Source organism: Uloborus diversus, chromosome 9 (genome assembly GCF_026930045.1).
Source record: "Uloborus diversus isolate 005 chromosome 9, Udiv.v.3.1, whole genome shotgun sequence".
NCBI classification, from domain to species: Eukaryota; Metazoa; Arthropoda; class Arachnida; order Araneae; family Uloboridae; genus Uloborus; species Uloborus diversus.
The window spans coordinates 57,965,569-57,988,909 of record NC_072739.1 but is presented as its reverse complement, the minus strand read 5'-3'; the positions used below and the strand labels follow the sequence as shown (position 1 = coordinate 57,988,909).

Here is a 23,341-nt window from a genome sequence, read left to right as displayed (position 1 = left end):
TAACATATGAGATTTTAATTGGGACCAAAACTGCTGATATTGAAAGTCAATATTTTTTTTCATCACAAACTTTAGCCGATTGGCGAAATTATATTAATGAAGAAATATTAAATTACATTGAATTAAAATCCGAACAAATAGGGGGGGTTGGGAAAGTTATTGAAGTTGATGAATCTAAATTTGGGAAAAGAAAATATAATCGGGGACATGCAGTTGAGGGACAATGGGTTTTTGGGGGGGTTGAACGCGGTTCGGGGAAAACTTTTTTGGTTGCTGTTGGGGATAGGGGTAAGGAAACTCTATTTTTGGCAATTAAGCAGTGGATACTACCAGGCATGACGGTGCACTCCGATTGTTGGAGGGCATATGATACATTGGGGGAGGAGGGGTATGAGCATTTAACAGTCAACCATAAACTTAATTTTGTAGATCCAGAAACTAAATGTCACACTAACACAATTGAATCCACATGGAGACACGTTAAAAGTACTCTACCAACATATAATAGATTAGGGGATTTTAAATTTTATTTAGCTTATTATTTATACAAAAAAAATTGTGAATACAAAAATGAGGATATGTTTGTAAAGTTTTTGGAAATAATTCGCGAAATTTATTGGGTGGAGTACAAAATACAAGTAAAATAAGGTTGTTTTTTTTGGAATTTTTTTTGTCAAAACAAACATAATTTAAATATTTTTGTAAAGTAATGATAATAAAAAATGGGATAATTTCCCTAACAGCGGAACATATGTGCACTGCCTCACGTGAGGAAGTAAAAGAAAAGTAAAAAAGGTAAGTGAACATATTTTGAATTATTGTGTTTTTAGTGTGTTTCTGGTAGTTTGTATTTTGGTCTGGTTGGCATTTTTGTAGCACAAAAATGGTGTTAATTTCACATAAAATCTGTGACTTTATTGTATACTGAACGGAGGAGATCTGTGACTTATATCCGACTGTGATGTATATTAAAAGTCGGAGGGATAACGGACCGAGGTCCTGGCGAGCCCGAGGTCTCATAGTACTTTCGTAATGAGACCAAGGCAGGGCCGGCGAGCCGAGGTCTCATTACGAAAGTACTATGAGACCGAGGGCTCGTATCCCGGAGAAACAACGGAAAAAAATTAATGCATTAATTTCATTAAATAATTAATGACATAATTTGAATTTTTCCTGTTGGCGCTAAAAAAGCATCGCTAAGAACGATGTATGACATATGACGTCATACATAGTTTTCTTGGCGACGCTTTTTTGGCGCCAACAGGAAAAAGTCGCCAAGAGGGGGGTATATCAGATTTGTTCCCGTCTTTTTTTTCTTTAACTAAACTTCTAGTTTTAATTTTAACACCTTTGACAGTTTAATGTGTTAGCTATTTCACAACGAAAGGGCGGCTAATTGAAGAATCGCCCCGGGCGGCAAACACTGTAGCTACGCCACTGGGTACAAAACTTAACAAAATTTTATTTCTTTTTCTGAAACAGGAATGTAATTGTTGAAAGAACTTGGGGAATAGGTGCAATTGTACCCCACTGCTAATTTAAAGTAAAAATAAACAAAATTATTTTCGAATACATAGCAGAATATCATTCAGATCATTTTTGAAAAGTTTTCTAAAAGCAAACGTTTACATACACTTCCATATTTTGCCTACCGGCTGAACGATGGACGTTGAAACATTAAAAACAATTTGTAAACAAAAATGTTATGTCCATGGTAACGTCACACATGTTAATCCCAGTTTAGTTGTCTCATAACATTTAGGATTCTGATTTTGTTTTTTTTATTAAATATTTTTTGCTAGTTATTTTGCATTTATGCCTCTCAAACGCTGTTGTTTATTTAGTAAATAATGCTAATTATTTTTAAGTATGCAATTTAAACTAAAGTAAAGCACTATTTTTGTAGTAACAGTGTTTGATAAATTCTGAAAATCTCAGTCTTTTTTTATGCAAAAAAATAAATAAATAAAGGCATTTAATAACATGTGTTTTATTGTAGTCTATATCAATTGCTTTTAGAAATAATAACCATTTTTGAAATAAATTTTCTAGTTTCGTTTTTTCATATGCAGTTGCGCCCTCTGGATAAGATTTAGTAACTTAATAGCAATTTTTTTTTTGCATACGAAAGTTGTGTCAAGGATTGGTTGTATGAAGAATGTGATTGAGTCATGTTTTGATTGACGTAAAGGTCTCGGCAGTACATTTAAATTTTTCAAAGAAAAAAAATCATTTGACTAGAAATTTTCCATCACCTTCGTGTGTCTGTTGTTACTGTGTTTGTTGAGCTAACCAGTTTGTCTCTTGTTTCTCATATTTGGTTTCGGACTGTCTTCAGTGATACCGATTTATTCATATATTTTTTTTTAATTTGAAATTGAAAATGGAAGATCTAGGTAAGTGCATAAATATTTCTTTTAACTCTTGATCTGAAAAGTTACATACTCTACGCAACTCATGTTTGCCGTTTTCTTCATTATGTTTGAGAACTGTTTTTGTTTTTTCAAATCGGCTAAAACTTTATAATTTCCTTTGCAATTATTGTGTACGAATATTTTACTCGTGTTTTGCCCATTTAAATAGAGTCCTAAAAATATAAATGTGTTGATTTTTACACTGTTCGAATATAGTATAAGGAGAGTCAGAGGGGACATGATTCAGTTATTTAAATTTATCAAAATGAAAGATGTAGATGGATTAAATTTTTGCGGGGAAAGCAGGACAAGGGGTCATTGTTTTAAGCTATTTAAATCTCAGGCTAACTTGGAAATTAGGAAAAACTACTACTTTAGCAGGGTCGTGGGCACTTGGAATAGCTTACCAGAAGAGGCGGTAATGAGCAAGGGGGTGGATAGCTTTAAGGGCCATTGATCTTCGTGGGCTAATTAAGTGACTAGGATGGCTGGCTGTTGAAAACATTGCTGATCGTCACATTTTGTATTTAGCCATATAAAGCTCTTACCCATTACTGCATTTTTTTCATTCTCTTATTCTTTTCAAAATTTCTCTTCGTCAAAGGTACAAAATGATGGTGTAATTCAAAACGCTTGAATGTTTTAATGTGGTTAAAACGATCGTTTTAAAGGAAATGTTAAAAAAAAAGTAAAAAAAAAAAGTCTTCCTTTTGGAGAAAAAAATACGACTTGCCTAACTGGGCTCAGAGGCTGTTGCTGTTCGTCACATTTGTATTTGTATAAATAATTGCTAGGTATTTAAATTTGTTTTAATTTAAGTTTTTCTATTGATATAATTTTTGACTTTCAACATTTTTCATTAGACTGATGACTTTAAGGGAGGGTTAAGATAGCTTTTCTCTCATCATACCATCTATTTAACTACGTATACTGTTGCAGTGGCATGTCCAAGGGGGTGATTCGCCTCCCCCCCCCGAAGGGGTGACCTTCTTTTTTGACCATAGAAAAGGACTAAAACTAACCATATCGTTCTCTAAATTTTTCTATGACTATGCCATTGTACGGATGGATCATCTTGCTCCATTTAGTAAGGGGTGGTTCACAAATGATGTCACTCTTTGAGGGGAAGGGAACTCATGAAATTGAGTTTGTGACAAGGAAAAGGAGGGGATAGCAAGTGCGATATCACAGGTTTTTGAAAAAAATGTTTTATGTTACATAGCATGACTTAGTGTCAAGGGGAGGGGTTAAGGTGAAGCATGACACTTTGGGAAAAAAGGGGGAAAGGGGTTAAATATTATGATAGCAAGTGACATCAGCCTCTAAAAAGGTGCTGAAGAGCTCCTGTTGTTTCTTGTAGAACAAACAGTGGCAGATTTATAGCAGTGGCGGCTTGTGCCTTAATTTAATGGGTGGGCCCGCTGTATGAAGCTTTCACAATAATATCTATACAGATAAAATGAAGAGAGCTATAGTTAGTAATGCTGAGCAACAAAATATAGTCCTTTTGCAGTTTCTTTATTTTGAGCTTCTCTTCAAGCGTCAAAGATGAAATTCGTGTTTTAGTAAATAATCCATTTGATTTTTTTTTTAATTTCAAGGTAAACAACCTAAATTTAAAGACACCCAACCCATGCAACTAGTACAAAACAACACCCAGCCTTAATCAAACTACTAATTACACTCTTTATAACAAAAACGATCAAGTTGATCACGCAGCAGCATTAATTTCGATTTAGCCGCACTTCCTTATATCAAATTACAAAATTGGTAATAATATTTTTTCTAGAAAGTTTCCTTTACTGCCAATGTATTCTTCTTTTTCAAAATTAGAATTACCTTTAGTTTATTGTGTGGAAACACATCACAATATCTAGTGATCAGATCACATTCATAGTTAAATTCATTTTTTTTTGCATTTAAATAAAATGAGTAATTCTTTGAAATCTTTGCATGTGCTTACTGACTAATCAATAATTTTTTTTTATTCCATTAAAAAAAATCAAAACACTTAAGAATATTTCAATATTATAAAAAATTATAAGACTTTTTTTGTTTTTGCACATATTTCAGAAATTTTTTTTGCTAAATGATCATAATAATCATTTCTAAAAAGCTGTGCATTTGTTTGCTTATCCTATTAATTAAAAATATTCTGTCGTTAATTATGTAAAAAATAATAAAACTTCCACAGTAAATTTTGTTTATAAGGATATAAAAAAACTTGCAACATTTTAGTAATTTATAAAGTGCTTATCCGATGGCACAATTTTGTTAAATATATTGTACTGACTACAAAATGTATTACTTTGAAGCTGTATTTTCAATATAAAAAAATGCTTAGCTCTTCCAATAACATGAAATGCCAAAAAAAAAAAGTTTGAGTTTTGAGATCTTGAATTCTCCCAAATTATGCTTTTCGCAATCGCGAATTGCAATAGGACTCTGCTTGTTGGCTTTCTTGTTTCTACTAATGGCATTTATCGCATAATTTGAGTTCAAGACGTAAAAATTCAAATGAATGGGGGGCTGAATGTTGTGTGCTGGTTACTGTTTTTATGTAAATAGGATTGTGTTAAGTCGAAAAGGGTCTTTTATAAATAATTCGATTCCGAAGCACGTGGACACCTGCATTATAAGCATAGAAAAATAAAATCAAAGGATGGGTGTCATCCAACTAAGCAATTTGTGATTGCTCAAAAAGAATTACTTCAGCCAACTATCAGAACAAAAAAGAAAATTGAATAGATCTCACCGAATTTAAGCTGTTTTGTAAAAGTTTCCGAAAAATTCAGAACTTTTATTAGCACCACACTCAAAACCAACTGATCTGTGCTACTCGAAAATAAACTCTCCATTCAGAAATTCCGAGAATTCCCCTCATATTAGTTCCAAGCAGAAAAATAAATAAATAAAAATATGCATGAGATGCGATAAATCCATAAAATTGTAAATCCCTTTTCCAGATATTAATAGCTGTATTAAAGACAAAAGAGGGACGGAGGAAAATATACGTTTTTTTCATTCATGTGGGCTCCCTTTTTCTGCCCTCCGAGCTGTTTTTTCGTACAAGTGACGTGCTTAAAATCCTTCCCCCACCTTCTGCAGCCATTCTATACTGCTATTGGGTGAAGATATTTTTCCATGGGCTAGAGAATTCTTGCCCATGGAGGATTAATTGGGGTGGTGCATCTTGCAGTTTTGGTTTGTCTGGTTGAATCGTTGTGATTGGTTAGGTGCGGAAGTGTGGCTGGGGCAACCCAGTCGAAGCCCCAAGAATCATTCTCAAAGCTTGCAAGCGCAAACACTAACAGATGGAAAACTTCTAATATTTCATTAGAGATATGAAAAGTGTTCTGTTGTTTTTTTTAAACTGAAATACAAAACGTTATTTATAAATAATTTATTTTTCTGTGCACAATTTTTCGGGGAGTGGGGGTGGGGGGCAAGCCCACCCGGCCCATAGTGACAAACCGCCCCTAATTTATAGGTCTGGGGCAGGGACGAACTCAAATTTTTGAAAGGGGATGGAAATTCACAATTTGCCAAATGGAACTCCAGCTTTTGCCAAATGGATAAAATAGGCACCATGCACTTTAGTTCACATAATGAAAAGGGGCATTAGGGCATTCAAAAATTGCCCCATTGAAATATGTCCCCAAATTAGCTGAATGGTTAGGAAATATTTGTCCAATAAGGACATTTTTAGAAGTCACAGTGACCTCCTATGGGGTGCCCCTGGCCTTGGGTTCCATCGCAATACATTTCCAGAAGCTCCTTTCTCTACCACAGAACTATAAAAAGCATTTATCATGTGCATTTTGAGCCGATCCTCTAGTTTCGGACCAGACTGACATGGCCTCTTGTCTGCTCTGCTCATATAGGTTTGGAATTAAATGAAACAGCAAGTGAAAAACAAAGCACCATAAAACTATAAAACTTTCTGTTGATAGTATTAAAAGGTACTAAAATTTCAACAACTCTCCTAAGACTGAATTAACTCAATGGTCTAACTAAGACTGCCTTTCGAAAGATGTTTTTCATTTTGGTTGTTGGAGGCCCGAACTGTAACTTTTAGGAGGTGGAGAAGTTCTCAGTTAGCCAAAAGGAACTCTTAAAATTTTATCGACTGATAAAGTATGGATATGCACATATGAGTACATCTAATCAATAAGGTGAATTGAACAATTGCAATTATGTCTCAGGACTTGCTAATTTGTCATACAAAATTTGCTGAATGATGAAGTTTTCCAGGAGGTCACAGTGACTTCCTGTGGTTTCTCAATGGGAGGTCATGGGAATGGGAGGGAAGTTATCAGACTTGGCAATTGATATATGGCTAAAATTATCTGAATGCACCATGGCATCCAATTTTTTTCAAGAGATATGACATTAACAACAACTTAATTTATTAAAATGAAACTGGTATTCCTTTTATAAAATTTTTGCCAGTTATTTATTTTTAAACTTAATTTGATGCAAATGCATTTGAATTCTCTATAATTTATGTATCTTGTTTTTAATCTCTTGTACCAAGTGAGAGATTTCCGTACTGGGAAGAATATTGACATTAAGTGAGTGTATGATAATGCACAGAGCTTGATAAACGCACAATCAGTGCTAGAAAAAATAATTTAAATCTAGGCATCATAATTAGAATTGTGGAAGAGGAGAGAAAATGACCTACTCCAACTCCTGAAATTTTTGAACCTTCAACTCCGACTCCTTTACCGAAAAATTAGTTCAACTCTCACTCCATAGCCCTGATCATAACGACACCTAGTAGTGAGTTTTTTGTTTCCTACAAGGGGCGTCCATATGAGGGGCAAGAGGTGGCTCAAGCCCCCCTTAGAAATTAGAACTTCCTTGCTTTTAGTACTTTTTTCTTTGCAAAAATGAAAAAACATTTCTTCTCCAGTCATTAATGAATAATTTATTAAAAATGTCAAACTTTAATAACTCTAATCTGCACTGAAATCAATTTCCATGGGGAAAATATCCTGCTAAACCATGGGGAAAATATCTGAGCCCCCCCCCCCCTTAAAATTTTGCATATGGGCGCCCTTGGTTTCCTAAATGAAAAACTTATGTGTCTTTTTTAATGAATCAAATTTATGAGGAAGTTAATGTTTGTTTGTTTTTTTCGACAATAACACGGGAGGTAACTACCTAGCTTATACGTTGTTGTTAAAGTCATGCTTTTTAACAATGGTTACTGAATGAGCATTTTCTGTATTAATTGCATAAAATTGCTCACCTTTTTCTATTTCCCTTAAATGACATTATTTTTTAAAAACTTTTGAGTGTGTGTTAGTGTTTCTTAGAGATAGGAACGGTTGTAAAATCCTCAGAATTTTGGGGGTAAGATTTTTTTTTCCAGAGTTGTTTATTTTCAATCAAGAAAAATGAAAATTTTTGAAATTTCTTGCATGCAATAATGTGTTCAGAAATTTGTATAGAATTTACTAGGGATGCGCCGTTAAGCAAGTTGGCTGATTACCGTTTAATGATCGTGATGGTTTTTTATTTTGTCCAACTTTTTTTTTTTTTTCAAACTAGCATTTCAAAATTTTATTTAGTTTCAGTAGGCAAATTTTCATATTGTCAATATTATGTTAACTAGACATGAAAATTCAAATATTTAGTTAGTTGCCTGTATTCAGAAGAAGCTTTTAATTTAGTTGTAACTTTTTTCTTATTAGTAACCACTTAACCCAAGATTTTCTTATTATTTATGAAAATTATAACGTAATCCTTAAAGCACCAAGCTAAAGGTTGGACGTAGGGAAAAGTATTGGCTTATGAAACATGTTGTGACATTGAAATTCGCATAAAATTCAAAACAGAAAAATTAAATTAACCAAACTAGCATTACTTCAACCATCAGTTTTTTTAAAATCAAAATGACAACGGAAATAACGAAGCACGAAAGTGAAGGATTATTTAGTGTAGGAGGAAATGTATATGAACCATCAAGAAATTGTTTATGTCCTGACAATCCTAAAATATAATCATGTTTTTTTATTACAATTTAAAAGTACCTGGATTTAATATTTGATTCTTCATAATGCTGTGTGAACGTCAGCTGTGTGGATTAATTTCAATGTTAATTCAGTTTTCTGCTAATTTTGTGTTCTTTCTTTTTATTTTAGGCAGTGCACTTTCATACTAAATGTTATAATTATGTTGTAGAAAATATTATATTGTTGATAAATTTACTCATTTTGATCTCTTCTTCAAAAAATACTTGAAGTTTTAACAATTACGAAAAATATTTTCCCCACCAATTAACCGGCAAAATTTCTCCAATTATGAATAATCGGCAAAGCGACCGAATATGGCCGATTATTAATTACTGTCGGTTGCTCGGCGCGTCCCAAGGAATTACGTTCCAATGCTTTTTTGGTTTAAATACTTATTTTAATGTTCTGTATCCCACATGAAAACATGAACTATGAAATTGCAAGCTGTGAGATAGTTTGATTTCCCTATGCACCAAAGTATTATGTGCAACATTTCTCGCTGAAACTATAAATGTATTCTCGGCACAGAATTATGTAAGTGCATGTAAAAAACTTTTTATTGTTAAAAAAAAAAGTCAAAAAATTCAATTAACAATTTATAAAAATTACACTCCCCTCAGATTTAACTGATGATGATTTGACTATTTTATACCCTTTTTGGTGTTTTAAACTATATTGATGGTCAGAAAACGGAAAGACTTTTTTAAATCGTAAAAGTTTTATGCATATTTCTTTGGAAAAAAAGTAATTTAGTTGACTGCATATGTTTTTAAATATTTATCACTTGTTTTTTCAGAAAATATAGCTACTAAACTACATTTTAATTTGTAAAAAAAAAAAAAAATTTCCAGGGGAAAAAAAAAAATTTTTTTTCACCGCTTCAAAACTTCTGGAAATTTTACATCTTAAGTTTCTCTCAAATATTTTTTTAATAAAAATAATCCTAACCATGTTTTTTTTTACCGTTCTCCTCGTGTGATTGTGAAGGTCGCTTTTTACTTCCTTTTACAAAAAAGGAAGTATTGTATTCGCGACAAAAAATTTCACTCAAAATTCGGCATTAATTTCCATTTTGCTCACCCCCGAATTAATGTTAAGTTTTTTTTTTTCAACCCGACCACATGCGGATAAGAGCCTAAGAATGTATAGGCACCCGAAATATCCATTTTGACATTCCTCGAGTTAATTACAACGACCTTTCTCGTGACGTCCGTATGTACGCATGCTTGTTTGTGCGGATGTGCGTATGTATGTCGCACAACTCGAGAACGGTATGTCCTAGGAAGTTGAAATTTGGTACGTAGACTCCTAGCGGGGTCTAGTTGTGCACCCCCCTTTTTGGTTGCATTTGAATGTTCCAAAGGGGGGTCTTTTACACCTTTGGGGGGGGGGGAAATCAATGTTAATTTCAATGTAAACTCAAGTGGTGTTATAATTTATGCAGACACTTGGCAATATATCGCCAAGTTTTTGGTCGCCAAGTTTTGTCGCCAAGTTGGCGACAAATATGGCGATTTTTTTTTAAAATCCGGTTTCCATTTGGCCATTGTTGGTGAGATTTAAAGAGTTAACTATTGAATCACATTAAAATTGCCAATAATGGGGAAATAACTTTAAATTGGTGTAAAAGGAAGTCATGTGATGCACACATCAGCTCGTTTTCTGCTGGTTTTAGTATAGTATTGTAAAAAGTAACACTGATGAACCTTTTTCAATGTGTAAATAGAAATTTGAAGAGTTTCTCTTCCAACAAACAGAGCATCCATTTTACCTGCTTTAATGCTTTTGATAGATGACTGGATTTTTTTTTTTTTTTTTGCTATTTTTGACTCTACAATGGTGAAACTGTTCTAGATAGGTTTTTGCTACTGGTGGATAACTGGACAATTTTAGCAAAATTTGAATTTTTCAAGTATGGCATTGTCGGGACTAGATATCGTCGCCTCAGAGCAGCAGTAAGATATCTAACATCAGAAATAACACTAAGATATCTTACTGTTACTCTGAGGCGACGATATATTAGCCGTTGTTTTTATTGTAGAAATATGGTAATGCATTTTTCTTTCATGTAATCCTAGGTTGTGAAACGGTAATCCATCAAAGCTAGATTAAAATAATAAATAGTTTTTAAATAGGGGGATGGAATTATTTTGAAAAAATTATTTTGCGTTTGAGGTTTTAATTGACGCAGTCCTTTTTGCATTAAACAAAGAGTATTTTAGCTATATTATACTTCTCTACTTAAAACGAATATTATAATGTCTATTGTTTCGGCGTTTTCATCGTTCAAGACTCGGGCTATGCAACGAGAAAAACAAGTTTTTGTTGAATTTATTATTATTATTTTTGTATTTATCTACTTTTTTTATTAAAGAGAGAGAGAGAGAGAGAAACCGAATTGAACGCATGCAACTTTATGATAAATATTTTGGAGAATTAACTGAACATTTTTTTTTCTCTTATTCCAGAGTCAAATAATTATATTTTCATCTGTGATATTGGGAGAAACTGAAGGGTTGTTGCTCCATTTTTCCTGCGAAAAGAGAAACAAAACAATCATAAATTCACTCGCAAATCTGCTACAAAATGCAAAGAATGCAAACAATGTCACACGATTGCGGCACCGTTTCGCCATATCCCACAAATCGCCGTTCCTCGAAGCGATTTTGTGTCGCCACGGCATTATTTATTTATTCGGCGCGTAGGCGCCTGATGATAGATGACTCAGTTTAAACAGCAGAAGACAGTAAACCCTCCCTCCAAATGCATCATTCCCTCCGTTAATTTGTCTGATGAACCAACTGTCAGAAGTGTCGCCTTTAGGGAAGGCATGTCATCAAAAAAGTATATTTTTACTTCTCTGTCTCTTCATCCCTCTTTCATTGATTCCTTCTGATACCTGTTTTTAAAACGATAAATTGAGAAGTTATCGTCTTAGAATGAGATGGAGAGAGAGGGAGAATAATAATAATAATAATAAAATTGTTTTGATTAATACAGTAAAACCTGTCTGTGTCTACAACGATACTGTTGGGACCTAAAAAAATATCGTAATAGACAGGTCATCGTTATAGACAGTTTGATTATTCATGCTGACATTTTGCTAGGGCCAAAAAAAAAAAAAAAAAAATTGTTATAGACAAGTTATTGTTGTAGACAGTATCGTTATACGCAGGTTTCACTGTAGTTGACACACCTAAAACAACACCGCCACTAGTCAAAAATTGTCGATTTTGCGTGAAAAACATGTCCTGGTGCATTTTTCTTAGTTTCTATTAAATACAAGACAGCCACAAACGGGGGGGGGGGGGACTTGTTTTTTTTAGATGTGTCAATGTGTTACTATGAGAATTTAAGCTAAGGCGCATTGACATTTTAATTCATTTTTCTCGAAAAGTAGTTTTTGCAGTATGTGACAGAGTTGTACTAGTTGAGCCATGTTATGTGAGCTCTGAGTGAACCGATTTGCAACTTTGCCGTTCCGTTTTGAGGGTTTGCACACTGACGAAGAGACGTTAAGGTTTCATCGATGTCTTTTCTGCAATTCTTTGACATCATGAGTTGTATCTACATTTCCTAAATTTAAATTAAAACAATTACATAGTAATAATAATAATTCTTTGGGCTAATGAAGCAGTAACTACAAAATTTCGCTGATCCGTATTTTTAGCCTTCCACCTTGGTTTTAAAAATTAAAAGAAAAAACACAAAAATATGTAAAACAGAATTAGTATGACAAAGGAGTCAAACAGCAATAAACAGGTCTCAGCCACTGGGTAAGGTACGAAATAGCAGGCATTTTTCTGAAACACCAACATTAGTCAGGGAATTCAGCCAACAAAATCTAATCTCTGTTAATGCTTCGACTTCTATTAGAGGGATTAGAGTGACCAAAACAATTAGTTGTCTGCAGAAATTAACAGATATTTTCTTGTAGGAAGACTAAACAATGGTCTGATCTTTCTCTAAAGAGTTTCAAAACATTATGTTGCTTAAAATTTTTAAATTGAAAACAGAAATAAAACTTTGTTCTACTGTTCAGATGGACCACTAAAATTTATTCTTCTGTACCAATGGTTTTTTTTTTTTTTTTGGTCCCGAACCAGCAAGGCGGACGAGAGGCCAGTCAGCCTAGTCCGAAACTAGGGGCTCATCCCGTGAAGGGGACCTGGCTCAGAACTGGAGTAATATAAATTTGACAAGTTTTATGGGGGGAGGCGGACCCTAGCGAACATGCTGACAATAAACCCGCCTCGGCTCTCAACTGCCCTGCTTACGAGCAGATCTCTGTTAATTCCGAGCTCAGGAGAATATTCATTTTTTTCAACGATGGCAAAACCTTATCTTTTTTTTTTAAACATTAATTTCAAATTAAAAAGGAAGCTAAAGAAAGGAAAGAAAAATTATTAGGCATGATAAGTTTCGCAGATGAGATTTATCTACTAACTTCTGTCGTGGAATAAAAAGAAACTTGCTCTCAACAGGTTACAGTTTTTTCAACTGATTTCGATTCTTAAATACAGCTTTTCATTCTTTTCATGCATTCTGGCTAATGATAGCTATTGATAACTTCGGAACTATTTTCCCACTTCAATTTATTCAATAATTTCCATGGAATAAAAAACATAAATAAATTTAAAAAAAAAAACGTTTCCATGTTGGTTTCATTCAGAACAATCTTTGATTTAGATTCAATCTTTTCTTTTTGTTTTTTTTCCTCTCCTTCCAGGCCCGTCATTTGAGTAATCAGAAGGTGGCGGGTTCTGATATTCCCCCTAACCCCTCGAGTTTAAAATCATTATGTCATTATGCATTTTTGTTTTATTTTGATGCTTTTCCCCTGTAAAATGCATTGAATTCATACCCCCCTGGAAAACTTCGAACTGACAGGACTGCCTCTTATTTTAGTTATGGCTTATCAGCTGCAAACATTGCTTGCTCTAAGGAAGGCTGCAAATAACTTCCGAACTATCCTTCTTCCTCAATTTAACTATCTTTTACAGAATAAAATGTTCAAAAAGTTGTAAACTTTTCCTCAGGTTTCAGTCAGAACAATCTTAGGTTCTCTTATCCAGCATTTCCGTTTTCTTCTCATGCAGTTGACTGTTGCCAGCTATAAATAACTCGGATCTATCCTCGCGCCCCACGCTAATTTGCGCTTGGTTCTCCATCCTGTTTGTGAAGAGGAAAGATTCAGGGGACGGGTGAAACACAGGAAGTGCAAGGGTGGTCTGGAACGCTTTTATAGGGTGCTCCCTCCTCTCCTTTTGCTCTTGCCGAAGAGGAGAATGTTTATTTCCTCTTGCTTCGGGAAGTTATTCATTTGCATTTGATTTCGAACGTTGTTCCTAGCATTGGATTCTTCACGGGATGTGTGCAGTTTGTTTTCCAAATTGTTTGCTAAGTGACGTTGCTAATTATTTGTACCTGTTTATCTTGCCGCACTCTGTGGGATAGAAGTGGGTTTGGGTGTTAGAGGTGCGTCTGGTTTGATCACCTAGAGAGAAGCTCTTATCCATAAAGCTTGGCATCAATCAGAGAGACTGCGGATGACCTTGAAGCGGAAAACATCATTTGGAATAGGTTGTTTGTTAATATTTTGTTATAAATAGGATCAGTGAGAACGAGCCTCTTACTCCTCAGCTCTTTCTGACTGATTCTACCTTTTACAAATAGTACAAATGATGTTTCCACTCCGAAGTCATCCGCCATATTTACGTGGTCAAGCTATTCCTTTACTCCGTGTAAGCCGCTATCATTAACAGCATCTCGAAGTTGACCATCGTTAAATATCAAGATCGGCCAAAGATCTAGTTGTTGCCACTCTCTACTTGGCAACTAAAAATGTTCATATTATTCGCCTCCCGGTCGCCACTTTCTTCGACCCCACCTGTAATATTAATTAGCGTTATTTCCATTAATTAGTTACATTAACACTTATTCAAACTAATAATATTTGTTCAGTAATAGCAGTTTAAAAGCTGATTTGTTGTTCCATCACTTGTTTTGGCATAGAAAAAATAATGGCGCCTAATAACTTAGCTTCTACTCGCCACTGATGGCCAACAAAAAATCCAAATCTTGGTCTTTACCGTCCGTCCCGTTGTGAAAGCACAAACTTTAAAAACGTGTGACTTTTTTTCTTTTTTAATACCATGCAGTTGCTTCAGTCCGAAAAGTACTGTTTGACCGCGGATTGTATGTAATTTGGCAATCTGCCAAGTAAAGACTATTCCATCTGAATTAATCTAGGCAGGGGAGAAGGGAAAATAACGATGGAATTTTGATACACGCTTTTTATAATGTAACTGGTGTCTTATTCATTTATTGCATTCTCTAAAATAAAATAAGGGAAAACAAAAATAGTTACCATGGAAACAACAAAAAGAAAAGAAAATATTTTCATTTCGTTCAGGAACGTAAAAGCAAAATGGTAAGCTCAAAACTTAATTGTGCATAAATAAATAAATCAATTAATTTTTGCCCTGAGAATATAGATCGAATATACTTCAGATTTAAAAAATGTTGCTGTGAGCAAATTTTCATTTTTACAAAACTAAGGCTAAATAATAGAGAAGCAAAAGTGCACATCTGTAGCAAATCAACTAACACCCCTATAAACTAATAGATACGTCCATTTCCGCCTATAAAACGGATATCAGTCTTTCCATGTAATCGATGGTCAATCAGTAATCGGTCCCTATAAGTTCTCACATTTGGAAATACAGAAAGTATTTTCAGAGTTATATTAGTTGGGTATCTTTAAAGTCCTCGCTAGTGGAGAATACCTCTCTCCACTTTGTTATGAAGAACCTGTACTCAGCTAAACGAAACTATTAAAGATTGTCTACAGGGGCGCTCCGATGGGAACCACTGTGACCCGCCAAAAAATTTCTTAATCAGCTAATTTTATCTCACGATTCGGAAAAATTACCATCATACGGAAAAATTTGAAGTTCCATTCGGCAAAATTTGGAGTTTGACTCTGCAAAATTATCATCATTCGACGAAATTTGGAATTCCATTCGGCAAAGTTGTCATTATTCGACGAATTAAGAATTTCCGCCCTCCTTAACTTAAGTTAAGGAGGGCGGAAAATAAACATTCAGTGGTCCCCCAAACTTAAGTTTGGGACGCCACTGAATGTTTATGCCTGAATTTTTGCACACAGTTTAGAATTCTATCAACGGCCGCTACTGAAAATACTGATATCGAATCAGCATCTACGTATTTATTTCTAAACGATCAACAACGTAATTATTGTTGAATGAATTTATTCATCTTGTTGTGGAATCATTATTACGTTGGAAGTGACTTTAAATGTACATTGTACACTTCAATCGTTTAGTTTACATCTTCGTTGCATGTTTGCATAGGATAGTTCAATTAATGTTCGTGAATGTCATATCATTTTAGACTTTAGTGGCGAAAATTGCCCAATTAACTCTGGTTCATTCATTTCAATAGTTATTTTACTTTACTTTGTTTAAATCAAAATTAAGCAGAATTCTTTTCGAGTTATTTTGCCCGTGCCCATTTGTGCGTGCATGTAGTTTTAGTATACAGTAGAGTAGACCCTCATTTTACGCGGGCTTATTTTATGCGAATTTGATTGTACAGTTTAAGATTTGACGTTTTCATTTTGTTTCGGAAAATTTAGAGACGGAGCTGCAACATTGCAATTTCTTTTCTTTTCCTTTCTTTCTATGTGTGTGTGTGTGTGCGTATGTGTACATATATATAGTGAGGGAAATCTCGCTACAACGAATTTCAATACAACGAAATGCATTTTGAGTCCCTATTTAATTGCTGTTACATCGCTTGAATTCCATTACAACAAACGAAATTGTGGCCCTTTATAGAAGTTTATTGTAACGGGATTTCACTGTAGTTGTAGCCGTTAATTTTTTTCTTAAGATTTTGTTGTTTTTGAACACAAGGTAAAGCAATGAATAAAAAGAAAACGCGTTCAGGCACTCGAGGATTCTCCACACAACAAACTGTTCCCTTCCTTGGCCCTTTTTCGACAGCATTGTATTCTCCTAAGTATAACGTGCACTAATTTAAAAATCAGGATAGACATTTTCTTTCTTTATTCTGTGATAAAAATTTTTAACAAATGAGTCAATGGCATCCCCGTCGCTACATTTTTTTTTTTTTTTTTTTTTTGTATATGACGTATAATTACTCGATCATAGTGTCTGCTATCATCCTCATATATATAATAGTGAATGATCGAGTAGCGCTCGCGCCACGGCATGACAATTCGATAATATTTTTACTTTCTTCTACATGTAATGTATATTCTGTCATACCAGATTTATTCATAGACATATGTTTTACCGCGAACTAGCTTCTCTATGTCGGGGTGCCTCCCCCCCCCAAAAGCAATGGTGCCCCCCAAATATCAAAGACCCCCCCCCAAGAACGAGAGCTGCCCCCTCCCCATAACAAGAGAAAAATACATCTGGAAACAACCCCTCTAAAAATTTCAACGGTGCAGTTTGCGTCATGACCTCTCCTCCTCCTTCAGGTGAGCACCTCCCTGTCTACGTAACACATGCAATGTCAATCAGACAGTGTTTAATATCCTCTCCGCTCCGTTTGTTCAAATTTCAATCACATTCATTTCAAATTCTTAAATCATCTTTCTTTGAAGGAAATTTTAGGGGACACACCTCGTTCGAAATTGATCCCCTTCCTTCAAGAGATGGGGTTTCTTAGTGTTCAACTTTTTGCCCTTGTTTTTGGTCTCCTCTTTATTTAGTTATTGATGTTTTTATGCTTCAGTTTATTCTTTTGATTTTTTAATTCAAAATTTAAAACTTCGTTTGTGTGTTTATTTCGGCACAGCTTTTCAAAATTCTAGAAATTTTATGTCTGTTATTACTTAAACAATTTCACTTTTTTGGCACTTTTTTCTACTTTCTTTCATTTGGCGCAGTATAGCCTATTACGGTTTTTGCGCTAAAAATCCTTATTGAACTGTCAACCAACCAACGTTTTGTTTACAGAAAAAAAAAGCTAATGTTTCTGCTCGTCATCCTTATCCATAGAAAAAATCATGGTGCATGGTCACCCTTGTTTGCTTTAGACAGCAGTACTTGTTGGAAAGAAGGTTGATTTCCGCCCTGTGCACTTTTTTGTACGTGACTAGTTTGAAAAACGTGCAGTTCAGTGATGAACAGTTGTATACCAAGTGACACTCTCAAAGCTCTTGAGTCAGCACTCTTCATTCAGAAGCTAAGTGATCGTTTCCGTTCTGTAAGATTCACTTTATCCCGTTACTTAGTTGATGGGGTTCTTCAGAAATGTGTTTTTCTCCGATGATAGTTTTAGAACATTAGAGCTATGACTAAGTTTACGATGACGAAAGGAAGAAACACTCCGTCATAATTTCCCTCCACGACCTATGAATAGGATGTTTTATAGCTTTTCTAATGCTGTAGTTTTGGGGGGAGGGAGGGGATAAGTAGAATGCAATTTTTTTAAACCATATTTTTGGGAAAGAAAAAGACTGCTTTTTGATTTCAATGTGGCACAAATAGTCTAAACAGTCGCCAACCATGATACATACGTACTCTGTAAAAAGAGGTGCTTTCCCCCTATGTTTTTTCTCCCAACTGTTCAAGCACTGGCTTTTACCTCAGCGGTATAAAATTATATTGATGATACGAGAATTTAATTGTGACATAAGATTGATTACTGTTTTGTAATCCTAAGTTGAAACAAAGTCGTTGCTATCAGGGCCAGTTTGAGTCCCCTTCAGGGGTGCTTCAACCTTGACTCCCACAGGGCGCACAGGTTTGAGGGCAAAAAATAAAATAAAATAAATAAATAAATAAAATATAAAATAAAATAAAATGAAAAACGAAGTCCCACAAGTATTCTATTATTACTGATGACCGATAACATGTTATGCGCTTGTAAAGTTTATTTCACTGCAATTTCACTCTTAATATAAAGAAACTACATTTACAGATTTTTTTTTATTTCCGAAATTCATTTTGTAAAATAGTTTTTGAATGTGTGAAAAAGAGAGGAGGAACAGGGAGGGGGGAGGAGAACTTGAGTGATTGATAAAACTTGAAATCGATTTAGTGTTCTTAAATTTACCATACGTTTGACTCTATTATTATTGATTAATGAGCGCTCGCTATGCGCTTGTAAAGTTTACTTCACAGCAATTGAACTTTTAATGTAAAGAAGCAATATTAAGAGATTTACTCCTCCTCCCCCCCCCAAAAAAAATGAATTTTGTAAAATAGTTTTCGAATTGGTTATGAGGAGAGAGAGAGGGGGGGGGGGGAAGAAAAAGGGATAAAAGGTTTTTTTATACACAAACTTGAGTGATTGAAGAAGCTTGAAATTGCTTTTTACCATACATTTGGCTCTAGTATTACTGATTATTCAGTGCATGTTATGCGCATGTAAAATTTACTTCACTGTAATTTAACTGTTAGTATAAAGAAGCAATATTTGCAAATTGTTTTTTAAATTATTTTTACGAATTGAATTCTGTAAAATATCTTTCGAATGTTTAGGAAAGAGAGAAAACTTGAGTGATTGAGGAAACTTGAAATTTGTTTGGTTTTCTAAAATTTACCATACATCTTGCTCTATTATTACTGATTATTCAGTGCTTGTTATGCACTTGTAAAGTTTACTTCACTGCAATGTAACTCTTAATAGAAAAAAGCAATATTTAGGTTTTTTTTCTTAAATAATTTTCCAAAATGAATTTTGTAAAATAGCTGTCGAATGTGTAAGGGAGGATATGAGAGGGATAGAAAAAAAATGTTGTTTTTAGTCTGTATAAACTTATGTGAATAAGAAAGCTTGAAACTGCTTTGGTTTTCTAAATTTCACTAACGTTTCTCCCAATTATTATTGATTTTTGAGAACATGTTGCGTTTGTAAAGTTTACTTCACTACAAATTAACTCTTAATGCAAAGAAACAATATTTACAGATTTTTTAAATATTTCATGTGAAAACCTTTCTATATTGTGGATAATTTTTAATTTTCAGTTAAGTAGTAAAAACCGTTTTACGAATGAACTTTAAACACAAAAATTAACAAGAAGTTCCGTCTAGAACTATACGTGCCTACTTTCCCGTATACCCATACTACTTTCTAGTACCTGATCAATATTCTCAAAAATAGCTAAAATCGCAAATTGTTTCAAACATATTTTTGCTAATTTCTAGGAATAAAGTATTCCTCACACATCTAAAAAAATTAGATGCATAAAAAAAAGCAGCACCTTTTAAACAAAGCAGCTAATACACTTTTTTCCCTTAAAAAAATTTCTTTAACTGCTTTTAAAACGAAGAAATAATAATTAAAATTAATAAGCTTATTAAAATAAATACATCATATCAAAAAAAAAGATCGTTTATTTTTCCCCTGTTGCCAAAATAATTTTTTTAATGAATTAATGCACTTACCAAAATAAATAAAAACAATAAAATGTCAACTTAAAGAAATACTTTTCATTGTCAAAAAAAAAAAAAAAAAAAAAAAAAAAAAATCGTCTGTGCATATCGTTATGTAGAAACATAAATGACTCCGAGTTTATTCGTCGAAAACTGAATACCTAAATTAAAACTTTAGCGTGAAAATAAAAGCAAATCATATCAACAATAATTATTTCACAGTGAAAACCATAGCTGCGGAGTCGGAGTCAATCTCATTTTGGGATAAAGGAGTCAGAGACGAATATCCAAGACTCGGAGTCAGTCGTCCTCCGTGTATAAATTTTTGCCACGAAGTCAGAGTCGAAGTCGGGGAGTCGGAGTCCGATTAATTGTCGGGCACAAGAGTCGGAGTCAGGTGCCTCTAAATTCTCGGAGTCTGAAGTTTGGCGTCTATAGCTATTTCCAACAAAATTTGTTTGAAATAAATCCGCCTTCAAGTACGGAATGTACATTGACTTTCAGTTTCCCCGTAGGCCCTAATGTTAAATTTTTTTGAGCTGTTCAAAATTGAACAAAAAATAGTTCAAATCAAAAAATGAAATATGGGAATGAGGTGTCCTCGCCGAGATCTTTCGAACAAAAAAAAGTTTGTTCGAATCGGACTATTCATTCAAAAGTTATTAGGGGGGGGGGGACAGACCGACATACATTTTTCCCCATCTCAATACCCTACTTTCCAATTTTTAATTTTTCGATATTTATTCAATTATTTTATTTATTTTTGATTTTTTTTCGCGACATTTTTAAGATGCATTAAGTTTTCTTTCATGCTTTTTTCTTCTTTTTCTGACTTTTACTGGGAAAGTAGGCTAAAAATGGACTTTTTCAGTAATCAGAAAGTAGGAATATTTTTAATTTGTTCTTAAAAAAAAAGTTCATGTGATTTTTTTTTCCTCAAAAAAATTATTTGTTGCGTCATTTATCAACATTAAGGTGCACCCCCCCCCCCCCCAAAAAAAAAACAGTAGTCGATGTTTCAAGTCGCACACCCTCTAATATTTTTCCTTTTATGTCAAACAATTGTAAGAAAAAAAAAAAAAAACAATTATATAGTTAGAACAACGGCAACCCGCGCCGACTTGCGCCCAAAAGTGTAAACAAAACCTGTTTACTAGGCCAAAAAAAAAAAAAAAATTTTTTTTTCTTTTTTGGAAGTTCAAAATTTCATTTTGATAAAACGTTGCTCCTATATAGCCCTACATGTACCTCAAAAATATTTATCCAAATTAAGAAACATTTAGGTGTCAATACCAGGAAGCCAAAAATTTATGATCTTCAAAAAATCGACGGTTTCGATTTATCTTTTAAAAAAATACATATACATTTCAACAAAATATCAAGTTCAAAAGTCATTAGTGAACACATTTGCAAATGAATAATAAAAATAATAATGTATTTAAAATGAAAAATTTAACTTAAACTTGAAAAAAATCCATATTTTGAGTTCTAGGTGGGAGACTTAAATATTGCAAGACAGTAAAAAAATTCTATTTAGAGCGAAACACTGAGTTTACTGTTTACATTTTTCTTCTTAAAATATATCTCACATTTTTATATAAATGTATAGAAAAAAATCAATTTTTTGAAGATAATTACAAATTTTAGGCCTTTAGCTGGACACCTAAATATTTTTTAAGTTGGATAAATATGTTTGTGGTACTTGTGAGGCTATAGGAGCAACGTTTTATCAACATGAAATTTTAAACTTCAGAATTTTTTTTTTTTCTCGATTCGGCGTTACAACACACACTTTCAGGCGGAAGTCGGCACGCGGGTCGCCGTTATTCAAATTATATGAAACTTTTTTACAATTTTTTTGACCGAAAAAGAAAAATATAAGAGGGTGTGCGACTTTAAACATCGGCTTTCGTCTTTTTTTTTGGGGGGGGGGGGGGACGACGACACCTAATCAACATATTTTGTGATTTTTGTTTGTTTGTTTTTGTAGACTTTAGCTGAATATCTTATAGTTGCATGGTAATATCATGTTGTTGTTTTTTTTTTGCATGCTATGTTTTTAATTGTAAAAAAATTGGTATCTCTTTTGTTAAATGCCAGTCTACCACATATTTTATCGTGCATTTTCACGAGTAGTCCAAGTTATTAATTGAGTGTTTGTTTTAGTCATAATACTTCATTTTTAAAAAAAAAATTCATTCAAAGTTGAAGGAAAGAACTTATACCTTGTCCCCAAAAAACTGACAAAACTATAAAATAAATCTCACAGTAAAAATAAGAATGTTTTTTTCTTATTGGCGTCATAATAAACAGTTCGTGAATCACAAGTTTGTGTAAATTAATTAGAAAAACATCGCGTATTGACTTGATTTGGAAAAACAGAGCATAGGGTGTCCTATGATTATATTTAAGGTTGAGAAACATAGTTACAAATTTTAATGATTAATTGTATTTCCATTACCTCTAGTTACTTCAAACACACATTTTTCCATCAAAAGTATCGAGCTTTTTATTACCTTTCGGGAAAATTCAGGCCATGCTTGTTCTATTGTTGCTTTAAGGTCCTTGATCGAAAAATACTGACTCTTATTTTTGTATAATTTTCGTGCTAGATGCTCCCACACCTTTTCCATTTGATTTAAGTCTGAACTAAACGAACGAACGGTCCATGACATTGATATTATTCATGTTAAATCACATATTTTTTGAGTAAGACACATGAGTAGGCGCTTTGTCTTGATGAAATACACAGTGTTTTCCTTTTAGTAAATCCTGCATTAGAATGAAATGGCCTTCTAATGTTTGCTGATTGTCGTGGGAGTACATATTCTTGCTACAAATTTGCCAAACATGTTGTTTGTCCGTTGAATCGAAGACCACCTCAAGTCATTACTCATCCTTTATACCTTGCTGTCTACTAGAAAAGCTTTGTGCTTCGCTTCTTAAATCATGCCAGTAAAATTTACATTCATAGAGATCCAAGGATTTTGGATCTCTAATGAATGGATTCAACAAATAAGCACTTTTCTTAATTTGTAGAAAGAAAATGAACTTTCATTACAAGCTGATGGCACTAATCTAACTTGTGTTCAATTATAGTGCCTAGAAGGCATTATAGTTCAATTAAAAACCTTTTTAAATAACTGCTACTTTTTTGAATAAACTTAAAATTTTAGTTTAAGTACTCTTAAAGTAGGAAGATGAAGATATTTTTAGTTATGAAGTTCAGGAAATGTTACTTCGATAAATAAAAAAAAACATTTTATTAATAAAATACTAATTTCATGAAGATCGAAATAAAATTAGAAAATGAAAACGTCATAAAATAATTTTGCATAAAAACAGAAAATAATTGGCGTTATAATTGACTGCGTTTTTGAAATCAGGACGGCAGTATTGAAATTGTATTCAAGTGTATGCCTTATGATTCGAAAGGATTGCAACCTACAAGTAAAAGTTGAAACTC

The 23,341-nt window shown here is 33.6% G+C and overlaps 1 protein-coding gene across 1 annotated transcript in view; it reads left to right on the top strand.

Moving 5' to 3' along the window:
- Positions 1 to 2,159: 2,159 nt before the first annotated feature.
- The window catches only part of LOC129230235 (paxillin-like), a 90,834-nt gene continuing 69,652 nt past the window's right edge, over positions 2,160 to 23,341 (top strand). The window contains exon 1 of the mRNA XM_054864635.1: positions 2,160 to 2,396. Within this exon, the coding sequence (XP_054720610.1) occupies positions 2,384 to 2,396 (13 nt within the window). The 5' untranslated portion in view covers positions 2,160 to 2,383. The remainder of the gene's footprint in view (positions 2,397 to 23,341) is intronic.